Source organism: Marmota monax, unplaced genomic scaffold, assembly GCF_021218885.2.
Source record: "Marmota monax isolate L192 unplaced genomic scaffold, Marmota_monax_Labrador192_F-V1.1 WCK01_AAM20220418_F8-fsc00047, whole genome shotgun sequence".
NCBI classification, from domain to species: Eukaryota; Metazoa; Chordata; class Mammalia; order Rodentia; family Sciuridae; genus Marmota; species Marmota monax.
This window is the reverse complement of record NW_026692072.1, coordinates 936,553-951,449: the sequence shown is the minus strand read 5'-3', so window position 1 is coordinate 951,449 and position 14,897 is coordinate 936,553. Positions and strand designations below refer to the sequence as shown.

Here is a 14,897-nt window from a genome sequence, read left to right as displayed (position 1 = left end):
AGCGCAGACGCAGCTACAAGCCCGCCGCCAGCAGAGCCGCGCTGTCCGGGGCATCCGCGCGCACCGCGACCGTGGACCTGGGACCTCGAACCCGGGACGGGCGCGCGCGACAGCCACTCGGAACGCCTGCATTCCTGTAGGTGCTTATTTCACATTCTTTATTGCTTGAGATGCCGGGTGGATACTTTCGGCCTTAGTTAAACCAAAAGGGAAACGCGGAAGAGGGGAAGCCTTGAGGAATGATTTAGTGGCAGCCTAGCCTCCTCTCCAAGGATAGGTGTTCACTGAGCGACTCTGTCCCCGACGCTGGCCCCTTTAAGAAGGCAAGTCAGTCCTGCTGCTGCTGCTGTTTGTATTGCTAATCCCCAGGAGCCCCGTTAAAAAAAATAGGAAGAAAAAAAAGGGGAGGGGGGACGGGCATCTGTCTCTTTAAATGTGATTTCCTTCTATTGTATTTGAATCGTGATCAGGAAAAAGGAAATGAAACCAGAGACAGAGGGAAGCTGAGCGAAAATAGACCTTCCCGAGAGAGGAGGAAGCCCGGGGAGAGAGGCTAGGTCCCCTCCCCGCCCCCAGGCCGCCGCCCCCTCTCTGCCCTCGGCAGCGAGCGGCGCGCCGCGACACTGGCCGAAGGTGCGAGGGGCTCCCGGCAGCCGGGCGGGCGCGCACCATCCCCGCGGGCGACGCGGAGCTGGCGACAGCGCGCGAGCGGGACCGGGCGGCGGCGGCGCGGCGGCGGGACCGGGATGGAAGGTTAAGTCCTGAGTAGCAGCAGCTGCTGCAGCCGCCCGGGGCCAGGCTGCGCTCCCCGGCCCCCGTCTCGGCCGCCGCGCGCCCGCAGCCCGGTGATTCGCTCTCTCTCTTTGGCGTTTGAAGGGAGCGCGGTGACTGTCCTTGAGCGCGGAGGGGCGAGCTCGCCGCCGGAGCGCCGGAGCAAGAGGAGGCGCAGGAGCGGCGGCGGCGGCGCCCGAGCACCCGAGGGGGTCCGAGCCCCAGCAGCCGGTCAGCCCCGCGTCACAAAGGGAGCGCCCCCGCCGCCCGGCACGCCGCCTCCCTCCCCAATGTCCTCGGCCATCGAGAGGAAGAGCCTGGACCCGACTGAGTAAGTGTGGCGCCCTTGCCCCTGCCACCCACGGTGTCCGCGGCCACGCGCCCCGGAGCGACCGGGTGGCGCCGGCGGCCCGCGAGGGGCTCCAGGTGCGCGCCTGCACCGTGTCCTTGGACCCCTCTGCCTTGCGCGGGGCTCCCCCTTCCTCGCGAGTGACTCTCTGAGGGCACCCGGAGACCCACCGGGCGGAAGGGGACAGGAACCTGATCCGGCCCAGTCCCTCTGCGGGCCCCCAAAGGGCTACCTGGGACGTTCCCCAAAGCCACCGCGGGCCAGAAAGTTTGCACTGGCGCGGGCACCGGGGAGCTCGGAGGAGCGCAGGTGGAGCCCGGAGAGTGTTCAGGGCTTTATTCTGCTTCCTTCTCCCTTCTTGCCCTTTCTTGGCTCCCTTTCGTTTTGTCCATTTGGTCCTGGAAAGGGGGATATTTCAAGTGAAGGCCTCCGGAGTCCCCGATGGCCCCTTTCCGGGTCCGCAGGTGGAGCGGCTGTCAGCAGCGTGGGTAACCAGCGCACCAGAGGTCCACCTGTTCACCTGGGAGCTTGCTCTGGGCTCCAGAGACTTCTAGAACAACTAATCCGGAATTAATTTGGGTATTTGCACTGGCTCCCCACCCGGAATCCACCGATGGGGGTCTGTGAACCTTAAAAATTAGCGCACCATTTTGTGTAGTATAGGTGTATTTTTTCTGGAGAGTGGAGTCTCACAAGTTTTTTTCTTTTTCTCTTTTATGTCACACTTTCAAAGGATTGCGGGGTGGAGAAACCAGAGCTCTAATGACCATGTGCTGCAATTTTTCGAACCCCTGCTCTGGTTTGTGTTGAACATTCCCTATTCCCAACCTATATCCCAACCCATTCTCTAGTGTTAACGTGGGGAGCAAAGGGTGTTTAACGTATCATTTTTCCTCAACACAAATGCCCTTTTAAGAGTCATTAGCTGACTGGTTTTGAATTTTTATTCCTTTGAAGTCCCCATCTAATCCTTTGAAGGGATTTGTTACACAAGACCAAAGGAGCTGGTTAATGACTTGTCCATTTGTGCTTTTAAGAGGCATTTGTTTTGTTTTTTTCTTTTCCTGCTTTAAAAGAATCGTGCTTTCCTGCTTGAAGTCACGTACCCCCCTCCCCAATTTCAGCCTTCTATGGTGTTTATTTACCTGGGTTTTTACCCTCAGTTGCCAGCATAAAAACTCAGCATGTTCTCATAAAACACAGGAAGTACCAGGATCCAATGAGATTATAAACATTACTCTTGAGTCTTGAAGGTTAAGACACCAGCTCTATGAGGAGCTAGGTTTCTTTTAACAAAGACCCAGCTTCCTTAATCCAATTCTCAGGAGAAAAATAACATTCCTTTTTTTTCTTTTTAAGTATATGCAAACAGTGGATTTAAAGTATGTGTGTGTGTGTGTATGTATGTATGTATGTGTGTGTGTGTGTGTGTGTGTGTGTATCTAGAATTACAGCCGAGCCCTGAGTTTTCAGAGACTGGGCAAAACCATAGTCATACAGTAAGGGAGCAGATCCTAGGAATTTGTGCCTAGTGTCTTTTCCAGGCAGCAGGACTTATTAGAAGATACATCTGGAGGGTTTGGTTACCTAAAGGAAGTTTGCTCTTTCCAAAGTTTGTGCTTTTCGCCCTGAGATTAGAAAATGGAAACATCCTAACTTCATAATACAGCAGATACTTGCTGTGGGGGTACATGTATCCCATCCTTCCTCTGCTGTGTGCCCAGGTGAGAAGTCGCTGCAGCCCATCTTTCCTCCTTTCTCTTGGAGATTATTGAGAATTTTTATCAGAAATCCAGGATAGGCTCTGGGAGGATGTCAAATACTAATTTGAGGGTGAATCTCCCTCAGTCATTGGCTTGAATCATTCCCCCCAAAATAATGTGACTTTATCATTCATTTTTTTTAATTTTTTTTAGCTTAGATGGACAGAATGCATTTATTTTTATGTGGTGCTGGGAATTGAACTCGAACTCAGTGCCTCACGCATGCTAGGCAAGCGCTCTACCCCTGAGCCACAACCCCAGCCCCGACTTTATCATTAATTATAAAAAGATAGCTGGAGCCAGTATCTTAGTCTGTCCTCTGTCTCAGCCCATCACCGTTGTTGTTGCTCTTTTTGCTTTACATTTTTACTGGGTCTTGATGCCTTGCTAGATGCTTCTTGCATGCTTGTTGGAAGCCAACTTGAGTCATGACATTCATACCTCCAAATACAGATAAAAACTTCCCGAGGCATATGCAAATGAAGTTTATCGACAGAAAGCCAGCCAGTGTTCATGAACACGGAGATTTCCTCTGTCATGCAGTTGGTGGCCCTTCTGCCACCCTGTGAGTAACAAGAGCAGTTCATTTTTTAAAAATATTTTTTAGATGTTGATGAGCCCTTATTTTATTCATTTATTTATATGCTGAGAATCAAACCCAGTGCCTCACACATGCGAGGCAAGTGCTCTACCACTGAGCCACAACCCCAGTCCAAGGAGTTCATTTTTAAAGGCAGTTTTGCATCAGTTGAGTGCAAATTTTCCTCCTTCACAGATGGTGAGCAGCAGCATCAGGGGCATCCAGCATGGTTGTGGCTCCATGAGTGCTTTAAAAGCCCAAAGTAAGACTGGGCTGTGGAAAGAAGAGAAGCAGTTCTAAATTGATGCAGGAGAAATGGCCAAGGGTATTTGCTATTTTTTAGAAGTCAGAAAGAAGTCAGAATCAAAGTTCTTATGTAAATCTATAAAAACAAAGACCTCAGTGAATTCTTTAAAAATATTTAAGGTCTTGATTCCACCCCCCCCCCCCCCCGAAAGAAACTGGCTTCAGGGGGCTGGGGCTCAGCAGTAGAGCACTCGCCTAGCATGTTTGAGGCCCTGGGTTCGATCCTCAGCACCATATAATTATAAATAAAATAAAGGTATTGTGTCCAACTGTAACTAAAAAATAAAATACTTAAAAAAAAGAAACTGGCTTCAGCTTCACTTTTCCTTTTATTAAAAGAAGACAATCTTATACTCTGTCTGCAAAGCATGGATTTAATTCCAGCATCCTTAATTAACTATTTTTAAGGAGTACTTCATCCATTCCTGGACAGAGTCACCTGAAGTTGTAAAAGTGCTGTAAACACTGATGCCCTGAGTCTTATTGTCCCTAAGTATAATAGGTGCTGAGCTTTGTGGGTTCAGGCCAATTAGGACACAAGGTCACCTGGTAAGAGTGCCAGCTAGAAATAGGAGACACAGATTTATAGTTCCAAGGTTCCCAAGAGGAAAGTCCCTTTGGGAATTTCACAATTGGAAGAAGGTCCATTTTTAAAAACATAATAGACTTAAAAAAAATAGATTTGTATTTGAACAAGATTCCAGACAGCACATGTTAATTATTACAAACCAACAAGTTTTTCCTATCTCCCAGCAGGTGCTAGAATCATTCCTTCCACTCCTTTTCTCTTTTGGCAGTAATTTAAATCAAAAGTGTTCAGGTTCTAGTGAAGTAAAGTGAACAGGAGCCCATACGCATGGCTTTGTAAAAAAAAACCTCATTGTGAAGGAATTGCCTGGATTGAGATTCCTTTGGCTGTTTAATTGCCTTCCACTCTTTTCTTTAAGATCACTGTTTTCATCCCCTTCCCACTTTCTTTCCTAAGTCATCTTTATTCAAATCAGTTTTGCCGTTGTAAAAATTTTCATGTAAGGAAAGTGTAACTGATGTCCTACATCAGTTTGACTGTGGCCTTAATATCTGCGATTTTCCCCCAAGGATTCATTCAGAAAGGATGGGATGTAGAATTTCTGTTAAAAGAAAATGAGAATTCCTATTTTATCCTGATGAAGTTTTTCTCTTGGAAAGAGAAAGCAACCTAACATAAAATTTGAGTTGCCTTCTTCTTTCTGCATCCTCTCTGTTTTTGTGAGTTGTGGGGGTGTGGGGGGGCTTAAGGTGCACTGACATGGGGCTTCAGTGGGGGATTTGCAGATTTTAGCACTCTCGGTAGTCACATGTCCCCACAGCAAGCAACTCCTTTGGTGCCAGGTGCTTTCTCTGTGCTTAGGCAGTGCCTAGGGTCCTGGGTACAGGAGGAACAAAAAGAGGGAGGACTGGGAAGACATAGGACACTAGGAGGAGAAGGTGGGAGGAGCAAAAGGGAGGCCAGAGGTGTCCCCAATGGTGCTGGGTGGTGGGTAGGGGTCCAGCGCCACCTGCAGGCACCTTGGATGCCTCTGGGTGCCTTGAGGTTACTTCCAGGATCTAGGACGTGAGGTCTAGCTCTCTTCTGTCTTAACTCAAGGCTGCCAGGGTCTCTGGGCAATCTGACCTTGGAGTGTGTTGTCCTGTCCCTTCTCCTTCTGTTACCAGGAGGCAATGGAGTAAGTTTCCCTGTTTGGCCCAGAGAGATTCCTGAGCCCCAGGGCCCTTCTTCCTCCTGGTAAACTTGTCCCTAATGCTTGGCCTCCTCTCCAGGGAACCAGTGGATGAGGTGCTGCAGATCCCCCCATCCCTGCTGACATGCGGTGGCTGCCAGCAGAACATTGGGGACCGCTACTTCCTGAAGGCCATCGACCAGTACTGGCATGAGGACTGCCTCAGCTGTGACCTCTGTGGCTGCCGGCTGGGTGAGGTGGGCCGGCGCCTCTACTACAAGCTGGGCCGGAAGCTCTGCCGAAGGGACTATCTCAGGTACCTCCCGACCCTCCCAAGCCCTGGCACATCTGAGTCTGGGGTATGGCCCCAGCTCCCACTTGGGCTCTGAGGTGCCTGCCCGCAGGAGGTTGGGCAGTGGAGGCAAGAGAAGAATAAACTCAGAAGTCAGAATAGTGGTTCTCCCTGGAGACAGATAGGGGATGGGATTGGGGAGGGACATAAGGGGGTGCCATAGGAACTGGGGGGGGGCGCTGTAAAGAAGTTTGGGGGTGGGTTCTTGGGAGCTCATTTTAATACTTCAAAACATATATAGGTTATAAAAAATCTTTTGTATGATTCCAATATTACGTGATGAGAAATTTAATAATAGCATATTCTCACCATGGAGCTCCAAGCATCGACTCTTGTGGTAGGAAGGCGACATTCAACGCACATAAAGGCAAAGGCCCCCGCGTCAGGGGAGGTTGAGTTCCAGCACCATTATCTCCTAGCTCCATAACCTTGGGCAAGCTTCTGGAATCCTCAGTTTCCTCATCTGCAAAATGGAGCTAGTAACAGTACCTGCTTCCAAGGAAGTGGGGAGGCGCGGATGGAATAATACATGTGGAGGACTTGGCTAAGTGTGTGCATGTCAAGTAGACATTAGCTGCCTCTATAATTTGCCCTCCTGACGGTGTCATGAAGTAGTTTCCAATCTAATGGACAAGAAGATGAAAGAATGGAAGAGTAGACTAGGAAGTTTACAACACAGAGTGGGACGGGAGCTGAGGACATCTTTTCTGCCCTGGGTCATACTATCGGTCATGGGAATTTTCCATCTCTCAATGAATACCTTTGCCTGGAATGTTCTAGTATCTCATACTTCTATATTAGCTGTGCCATATTAGGGCACAGAGGTAATTCTGTGCCCTCTGCTGTCAGATCTGCTCAACTGTGTAGCTGTCAGTTCTTGGCCATCTTCCTGTGGCAGAGGGTCTGCAGAGCATGCAGCCCTAAAACATTAGGCTCATCCAGCCCATGGAAGCTACTACTAGGGCAGCTTCATCCCTAATCTGCCCTAAAAACACTATAATGTGAAGGGCAGGGGGAATGCTGCAGGTATTTACTCAAAAACTGATAGAATTAGCTCCCTCCCCCAAAAAAATTCCCAGATAAAGTTTTTGTAAATTTAGCTGTTCTGAAAAAATAGGGTTTTTTCCCCAGATCACGATTATCATTTTGTTCATTTTTCTTTTCTTTTTTTTAAGTCACAAGAAAATAGAACTCAATAAATACAGACCTGGTTTTGCTCAGTCCCAGTCTGCCAAATCAGTCAGAAAGCAGACTGGGTAAATGATTCCCACTGGGCCCCTGACTACATCCCTGTCGAATCATTTGAATCTTATTAAATGAAGTGCAGATACAGTAAGGTCAAAAGAGCCGGGTTTCTCCCTATCTCCACGGTTTTATATAACATTCAAGAATAAAATCAGTGCTGCCTGGGCTTGTTAATCTTTTCCATTTTCAAAAAGGAGAGGAAAAAATAGTCTGGGAGAACCCAGTGTTAATTAACTTGTGTCTTGGTGACATGAAATAATTCTTCTCCCCGCTACATTCCCAGGCAACATGTTAATTAACTCTGCGTTAGTGCAGGCGTCACCTCCATCCTTTAATATTTATATTATTGTTATTAAAATGGGCAGCAGAAAGCTTAAGATGTGACACCTCTTGACAGAGGAGAAAAATGATTTTTGCTGCAGGGATGGTCCTTTAGCTGGGGACTTGTTTGCTAGCATCATTAGCATATCTGGCGGTATCTTGAATTGAACAAGGGAAGTTGGAGGAATGACTCAGTGGGTCCTCTAATGGGGTTCAGTCCCTCTTTACCCTAGAATAAGCTCCCTGTGGGAATTTCCAATGGCCAACTCGCCTGATACAGTCCTTTTCAGACATTTAGCCTCAAACACTCATGAGACCCCCATAAAGAACTTAAACCCTGCTGCTGTTGTGTTGCTGGGAACATAACTGCAGCCATTAGTTGGTGCCCAACCCAGATCCCTGGATTCGATTCTTTGTGTGCAGCAGCACCCCTTTGTCCCCCGTAGGTATACTTTCAGCAGCCAGCACCTGCATCTAACCAGCATCTATTAGAGCAGGAGTGTGCAGGTCCCCACTAGACCCCTGTGGGCCTTAGCCAGAGACACACACTGCAGGAGTCCCAGAGCCCCACAGCCTTGCCTAGGACCAGGGAGACTTGGAAATGTGACTTGTGACTTACATTGCAGAGTTCCCTGAGCATCAGGCCAGAGCTACCTCCAAGGGCTCTTCCTGAGACTGCAACAGCTTGGTTTCCTCCCCCTCTGCCACCTCTCCCCTGGGGCAGCCTTAGTGAATCATTTGCACATAAATCCTCACCACAGGGTCTGCTCCTGGGATACCCAGCCTGAGACACCAATTCTTTGTTCCTGAGGTTAATGCTGCAGTTAAGTATCCTGGTTTAGTTTTACCACTATTAGACTCCCAAAGTACCTGAGTTGGAAGGGGCTACAGGGCCCTTTGCTTTATAGCCGAAGACAGAGAAGTGTGAGCAGGGGATGTCATTTGCTGAAGTGACCTGGCTAGACGTGATGCTGGGACCTGAACTTGTTTCCCAAATATTTGTTCTTTGTTTTTCCCTTCATTAGCTGCCTGATGTGCTGTAATTTACCCCCTGACTGCCCTCTAATAAGCTCCCTCCTTCCTTAAGGTTCCCGCACCTCAGGCAGTTGGACTCAGATCCAAGCACACTGTTCTCTCAGCTGTACGTTTTGCTTAGGCCCCAGCTTTACTTACTGAACAGTCAGGAAACCAGAACTCGTTCCACTCGGTGACCTCCAATGCTACGGTTACCTACAGCTCCACCATCTGCTACGGTGGGATAAAATGTTCTCCCCCACTAATGAGTTTTGCTCCCAGGCGGTGCTTTGAAAATACTCGGAGATCACCCAGTGGAAAGCTGGAATCTGGGGGAACTGAACTGGCGCTGGTGCTGACAGTGAGTTCTCTACCCACCGACCACCTCTTCTGAGGCCATTCACTCATTTTGCCCAAATATTGGCAATTGCCCTCACCTCCCTGCAAATTCTAAGAATGAACCAATGGATTATCCAATTTTCTTAAGTTAATAAAAACTTCCCATAAGAACAAACATCTACCTAAAATGGTCCTAAAGGTCTTAGGTGGAAACTACCTGCTAACAAGCTATGTAACCAGCCATGTGTGAAAATTGATGTGCAACAGACAGGCATGGCTGGATCACACTTGGGATCTGTGCAAATATAGCTGGTGTTGGCTTAGCCCTGGATTCTTGGTGCCCTGATGTGCCCTTATGATGCTTCTGATAGCCAGGAGTGAGGAAGATACTGAGACTGCTGCCAATTCACTGAGGCTCAGAAAAATCGAAGGCCAGACCAGAGTCACTTAGGCACTCAGGGCTGGTTCTGGAGTCTGGGTCTTCTGATCCCAGGATTGTGTTATTCTATTTCAGAAGGCTTATTCTCAAACTTGAGCCTGCATCAGAGTGCTCTAAAAGGGCTCCTTAATACACAGACTGCTGAACCTTCTCCCCAGCATTTCTGTCAGGTTGGGGTACAGGGCTGAGAATGTGTATTTAAGTTCTGGGCAAAGCTGACTGCTGGTTCCTGGGACCAGTACTTTGAGAAGCATCACACTGACCTCTCTCAAGTCGCATCTCCCACCCTGATACTGAATATTGCTTGAAATAAGTGGTTAAACTGCTGAGGCTAGGGAGAGTCCTGATTTAGATGTTAGAAGAGAGGTGTCCCCAGAGATTCATGCCAAGGGGGTGGTGAGGACCATGAATTAAGACCTTCTGTTCATTGTAGAGAGATGCTGTTAGTTCTCTAGGTCTCTGAGGCACAATTAATTCTCCCATGTGTCTGCAGGGAGACTCCTGCAGCTCCTGGCAGCCGGGCAGTGGGCTTGGCAACTTGTGGGGAATTCAAGGCCCACCTCCCTGTGGGTAAAATAGTGGCGGTCAACATGGTAGAGTTGGGGGCTTCAGAAAGACTCCTGGTCGCCTCTCAAAGGAGCCCAAGGCTCTCATTCCAGCTCCCCTTCTATAGTGCAAGTTCCCCTGGGAGGGGACCCTCACAAGTCACTTCAGCTGGGTCTCTTCCACAGTGGTAGTCTGGGCAGCCTAGAGGTATGGCGAGTGGTTGCTGAAGGCAGGGAGCAGGCTCAGAAGAGGAAGGAGTAACACCAAAGGAAATGCCACAGTGTCACTCAGCCTACTCTTTGCATCCTGGAAAAGACTGGTCCAGCTTTCCCTAGCTTCCTGGCTTCCCGGGAGTTTAACCTTTGTGATGGAACCCATTGCATTGCTCAGCCCCTTCTCTTGGTATTTGCCTCTGCCCTGAATCTTAGTTTTTCTTTCTTTTTGTCACAGGCTTTTTGGCCAAGATGGTCTGTGCGCATCCTGTGACAAGCGGATCCGTGCCTATGAGATGACCATGCGGGTGAAGGATAAAGTGTACCACCTGGAGTGTTTCAAATGCGCCGCCTGTCAGAAGCACTTCTGTGTTGGGGACAGATATCTCCTCATCAACTCCGACATCGTGTGCGAACAGGACATCTACGAGTGGACTAAGATCAACGGGATGATATAGGCCAGAGTCCCCAGGCATCTTTGGGAGGTATTCACTAAAGACACTGTCTCCATGGGGGTCTTCACTCTTAGGCACTTTGGGGATTTGAGGGTAGGGCAAGGCATTTCTTGGGGGATGGTGGACCCTTAACTGGGCACCAAGCTGTAGCATCTGATTGAAATAATCCAAGGGCCAAGACTTCAGTGAGACAAAGGAGCAGCCCTTAGAGAGAACTGATGGCCACAGCCTATCCATAGTAACTGACATGATTAGAGGAAGAATGGAACATTTGGGGGCAAACAGGCACTGTGCCATCATGATGGAATTTCCCGTCTATAGATGAGAGTTGCTGTATAAAGACTCTTTATGACTTTGATGTTTGCAAACAAGAGATGTGCAATTGATTTCATTTGTCCCTGGCTTTTGTAACAACCCTGTTCCAATCACTCTCCTCTACACAGGGAAAGGACAGAGAGGAGAGTGGCCATCTTTTTGTCCTTGGCCACCCTCTCAAGGCCTTAAGCTTTGGACCCAAGGGAAACTGCATGGAGACACATTTCAGTTGGGAATAGAGACCACAACTTTTAACCAATTATTTAAAGCAATGCTGATGAATTACTGTTTTTAGACACCTTCATTTTAAGGTGAGGCGTTCCACAGATTGTTTCTATACAAATGTAAATCTAAAAAAAAATCAAAGTTGTTCAACTATTTTATTATCTTAGATTATATCAAAGTATTTGTTGTGTGTAGTAAAGAAAAAAAAAACACTTCTGCAGACAATAAAAATGACCGACCAAAATGCAGTGTTGTTTGATAATGACTTACAATCTGGGATGGCGGGAAAACAGTCTGCTCTTTCTGTAGTAAAGGAGGAGTAAATAAGCCTTTTACTTCTAGGTCAAATAAAAACCTCAATTTATTGCAAGGGTGTATATGAGGTTTATATAGGTTTCTATATTACTGGCAATTATATAACAGGTCATCACGCAGCTCAGAGGGATGTAGAATAATTAAATTGTTATTGTAAAATGTGCATTTCACTTCAGCATTGTATGGAGGGAGAGGAAGGCAGCAAGATCATTGCCTTTGGGGAACTTGTAACCTAGAAAGCACACAAATACATAAAACAGATTCCCTTTGGGAGAGAAGGTAATTACCTAGTTTGAAATGTGGCAAAGATGCTGAGCTTGACACTTCGATTTTCCAAGACGTGTGTCTCAGGGTATTTTATGACAAGCGGTTAAGGGGACCTTACTTGGAGGATTTAAAGCAGGCATCTTGGCTGCTTTGCCTTCATTCCATCCTGGCTGCCATCATGAACTGACTCCAAGCGCCACCTGCTGGTCTTCACCTCTCAGCACACTGGCCCCAGAGCATCCTGGTGAAGGAGAAGCCTCCACCAAGAATGTGCTTTTCAATTATTTCATGAAAAGATTGGCAAACAACAAGAAGTCTAAATGTGTTTAATTATCAAGATGTCAGAAACATGCAGCTAGGGCTACAGCTAATTAACCGAGTCCTTTAAAGGCTCTATCACTAAGGCTTTTTTTTTTCTTTTTCTTCTAGAGGAGAAATAATGAAGTAATGTCTCTTTTGGCCTGTAACACACTAAAAGTGGTTGGGAAATTTGACTGCTTAAGGTGGCCTATTTAAAACAAATCCAATTAGATCGCATCCCAGCACAGGTGGTGGGGATGTGCTGCCGGCGAGGGGACATTTGCTCCAACTCAGCAGTTCTCAAACTTCGGTCCCTGAACCAGCAGTATCAGCATCACCTGGGAAACTTGCTAAAAAGATTCGCAGATTCATGGGCTTCACCTTAACACCCTGAATCAGAAACTTTGGGGATGGGCCTCAGTAATTTGTGTTTTAACAAGCTCTGAGGGTGATTCTGACTCAAGCTCAAATTTGAGAAGACGGGGGCTCTGGGGTTGTGGCTCAGTGGTAGAGCGCTTGCCTGGCATGTGTGAGGCACTGGGTTCGGTTCCCAGCACCACATATAAATAAATGATTAAAATAAAGGTCTATCAACAACTAAACAAATTTAAAAAAACAATTTGAGAATGGCTGTTTTAAATCATCCCCCAGGTAGGAAGACTTGCATTCTAAGTTAATATTCAGTATTTGACAAGCAGATTAATCAGTGAATAACTCTTCTATATGTTGTCAAACACTGTTTACCCATGAGCCCTAAACTGAAAACTTACATATTCTTTATCACTCAGCTAATGTTCATCTTGGGCTTTGCCTACCAGATCAATTGCAATTCAAGTCATCATTTTTAATCATATCAATGTTAGTAATAATAATTATTGATTTTTATTTATGCAATGATCTTATAAGTAGTATTAAGTTTCTTGCCTTGGAAATGTAAGCTTTATTCCTAATCCCTATTGTAGCAACACTCGTAAATTTTAAGAAATCAGCCAAGCCCTTCTCCATCCTCAGCAAAGCAGGAACCTGACACTTGGCAGTTGTCAGCAGCACCATTTTGCAGAATCAAGAATGCTCAGGCAGAGTCTTTGTAGCAAGTCGCCCAGGTGCCAAAATGTCTAACCCACAACTGACCTGCAAGGAAGGGCATTCAGAGATTTATAAAGAGGGAACCATCTCCTGGAGTCCCCTCTGGTGGTCAGTGCCTGGTTCTGTACTGCACGCCCTAGACCCTCCCCAGACCTACACCTTGATTCAGCAGTTTGCAGCAACATTTCTCTTTCTCCCACTTCATTAGTGTCTTCTGCTCAAACCTTTCGTTGCTGCCTCTAATTAAAGAATCAGACTTCTCAGGAAAACTTGGAAGTCCTACAAAGTTAAAGTAAAGCACTTGGGAAAAGCATTACATCCGAAGTCTTGGACTTGAACTTCAATGACAAATGACTTCGGAAACATTTACACAGCACTTCCCGAATTCCAGGCATTCTTCTAGGTCACTTTGTAACTATTAACTCCTTGAATCCACATAATAGCCCTCTGTGTCGATTGCTACTTGTTGTCAATTGAGCAGTCACAGTTGAGGAAACCCAAGCATGGACAGGTGAAGTCACTTTCCTGAGGTCCTGTGGCCAATAAGCAGCAGCTGGCTTAACCCAGGACTCTCTGCCCTGTGCGCTGCTGCCTCCACTAGCTCACCTCACCCCACAGGCACTTTCTCATCCACAGAAAAAGGAAAACCAAGACCTTTCACCCCAGATTATTGGAGGCTATTTGAATTTAGTTTGGCCAGAACTGGAAACAAAGCACAGTAACGAAGATATGTAAAAACTGCTACGGAAACACAGAGGAGGGGAAATTAGCCCAAGGGCAGCTGTCTGAAGTAAAGAGGAGGTGACATTTGAAATGGTCCTAGACCTGGGAGTAGGATGGGCAAAGATCAGAGGCCTTAAGTAGGTAGAGCAAGTCTGCAGGTAAGCCCAGAGTTTATGGGTGGTGGTTTGGGCATTGGTTGGGGAGGGGCTGAGGCCATCATCTGGGTGAGGGGTTTCAATTCCTCTTCTGGAACTAAGCTACCACTGTCACTCAGTGATAGAGCGCTTCCTGTCATGCATCAGGTCCTGGGTTCGATCCTCAACACTGCTAAAAACAAAACAAAACAAAACAAAAAAACATGATTTTGTCACTTTCTGGGAGGGTGACATGTAAACTCAGTTCCTTTACAGGCAAAGACATGGGTCTGAGTGAACACTGCTGATTTCTGACTTCACCTCACCCTGGACTCTCAGTTCAAGCCCCTCCTCTTCGATGACCCCATTTGCAGCTACTCACCTGGTGGGTCTCAGACTGCAGTGCCTAGGAGTCTCCTAATTGATAGGAGAGGATAGAGGCTAGAAATAGGCCAGCTCCAGGGTTGAACTGTGTATCCACAGGATCAAGTTCTCTTCCCTGAGGCCCAGCAATCTACACCGTCCTGAGCAATGCCCCTTCCTCCACTTGTGCTTGTGAAAGTTGTTTCCTGATTTCACTAAGAAATTGCAGCCAGTGGGGTGCAGTGTAATCCCAGCGACTCAAGAGGCTGAGACAGGAGGATCACAAGTTCAAGGCCAGCCTCAGCAATTTAGTGAGGCCCTCAGCAACTTAGCAAGAAACTATTTAAAAAAATAAAAAGGGCTGGGCGATGTAGCTCAGTAGTAAAGCACCTTGGGTTCAATCCCCAGTACCCCCACCCAAATAAAAAGAAATTGCAGCTAAGCCAAGTGCGGTGGCATGAGGTTCTAATCCCAGAAACTTGGGAAACTGAGCCAGGAGGACTACGGGAATTCAGACGTTCAAGGTCAGCCAGACAACACAGGAAGATTCCATTGAGAGAGAGAGAGAGAGAGAGAGAGAGAGAGAGAGAGACTCATTTGTCCCTGTTTCTCCAGACCCTAGCCCTGCCTGACACATAGTATATGTTGAAATGATTTTAGACGCTCAGAAACTTTTGTAGCATTTATTGCCTAATATACTTTGTTTTCTTTTAAATTTTGTTCTGTACTTTAAAACTTCATTTGGGAAGAAGGCCTTTTCTCAAACTAGCAGAGCAC

At 47.2% G+C, this 14,897-nt stretch overlaps 1 protein-coding gene across 1 annotated transcript; it reads left to right on the top strand.

The window, feature by feature from the left end:
- The first annotated feature begins 731 nt into the window (after positions 1-731).
- Positions 732-11,176, top strand: Lmo2 (LIM domain only 2). The gene is made up of 4 exons (XM_046455803.1): positions 732-753; positions 877-1,102; positions 5,570-5,785; positions 10,176-11,176. Exons 1-4 carry the CDS (start codon positions 747-749, stop codon positions 10,393-10,395), a joined length of 669 nt encoding a protein of 222 aa, XP_046311759.1. The 5' UTR covers positions 732-746; the 3' UTR covers positions 10,396-11,176.
- Positions 11,177-14,897: the final 3,721 nt, after the last annotated feature.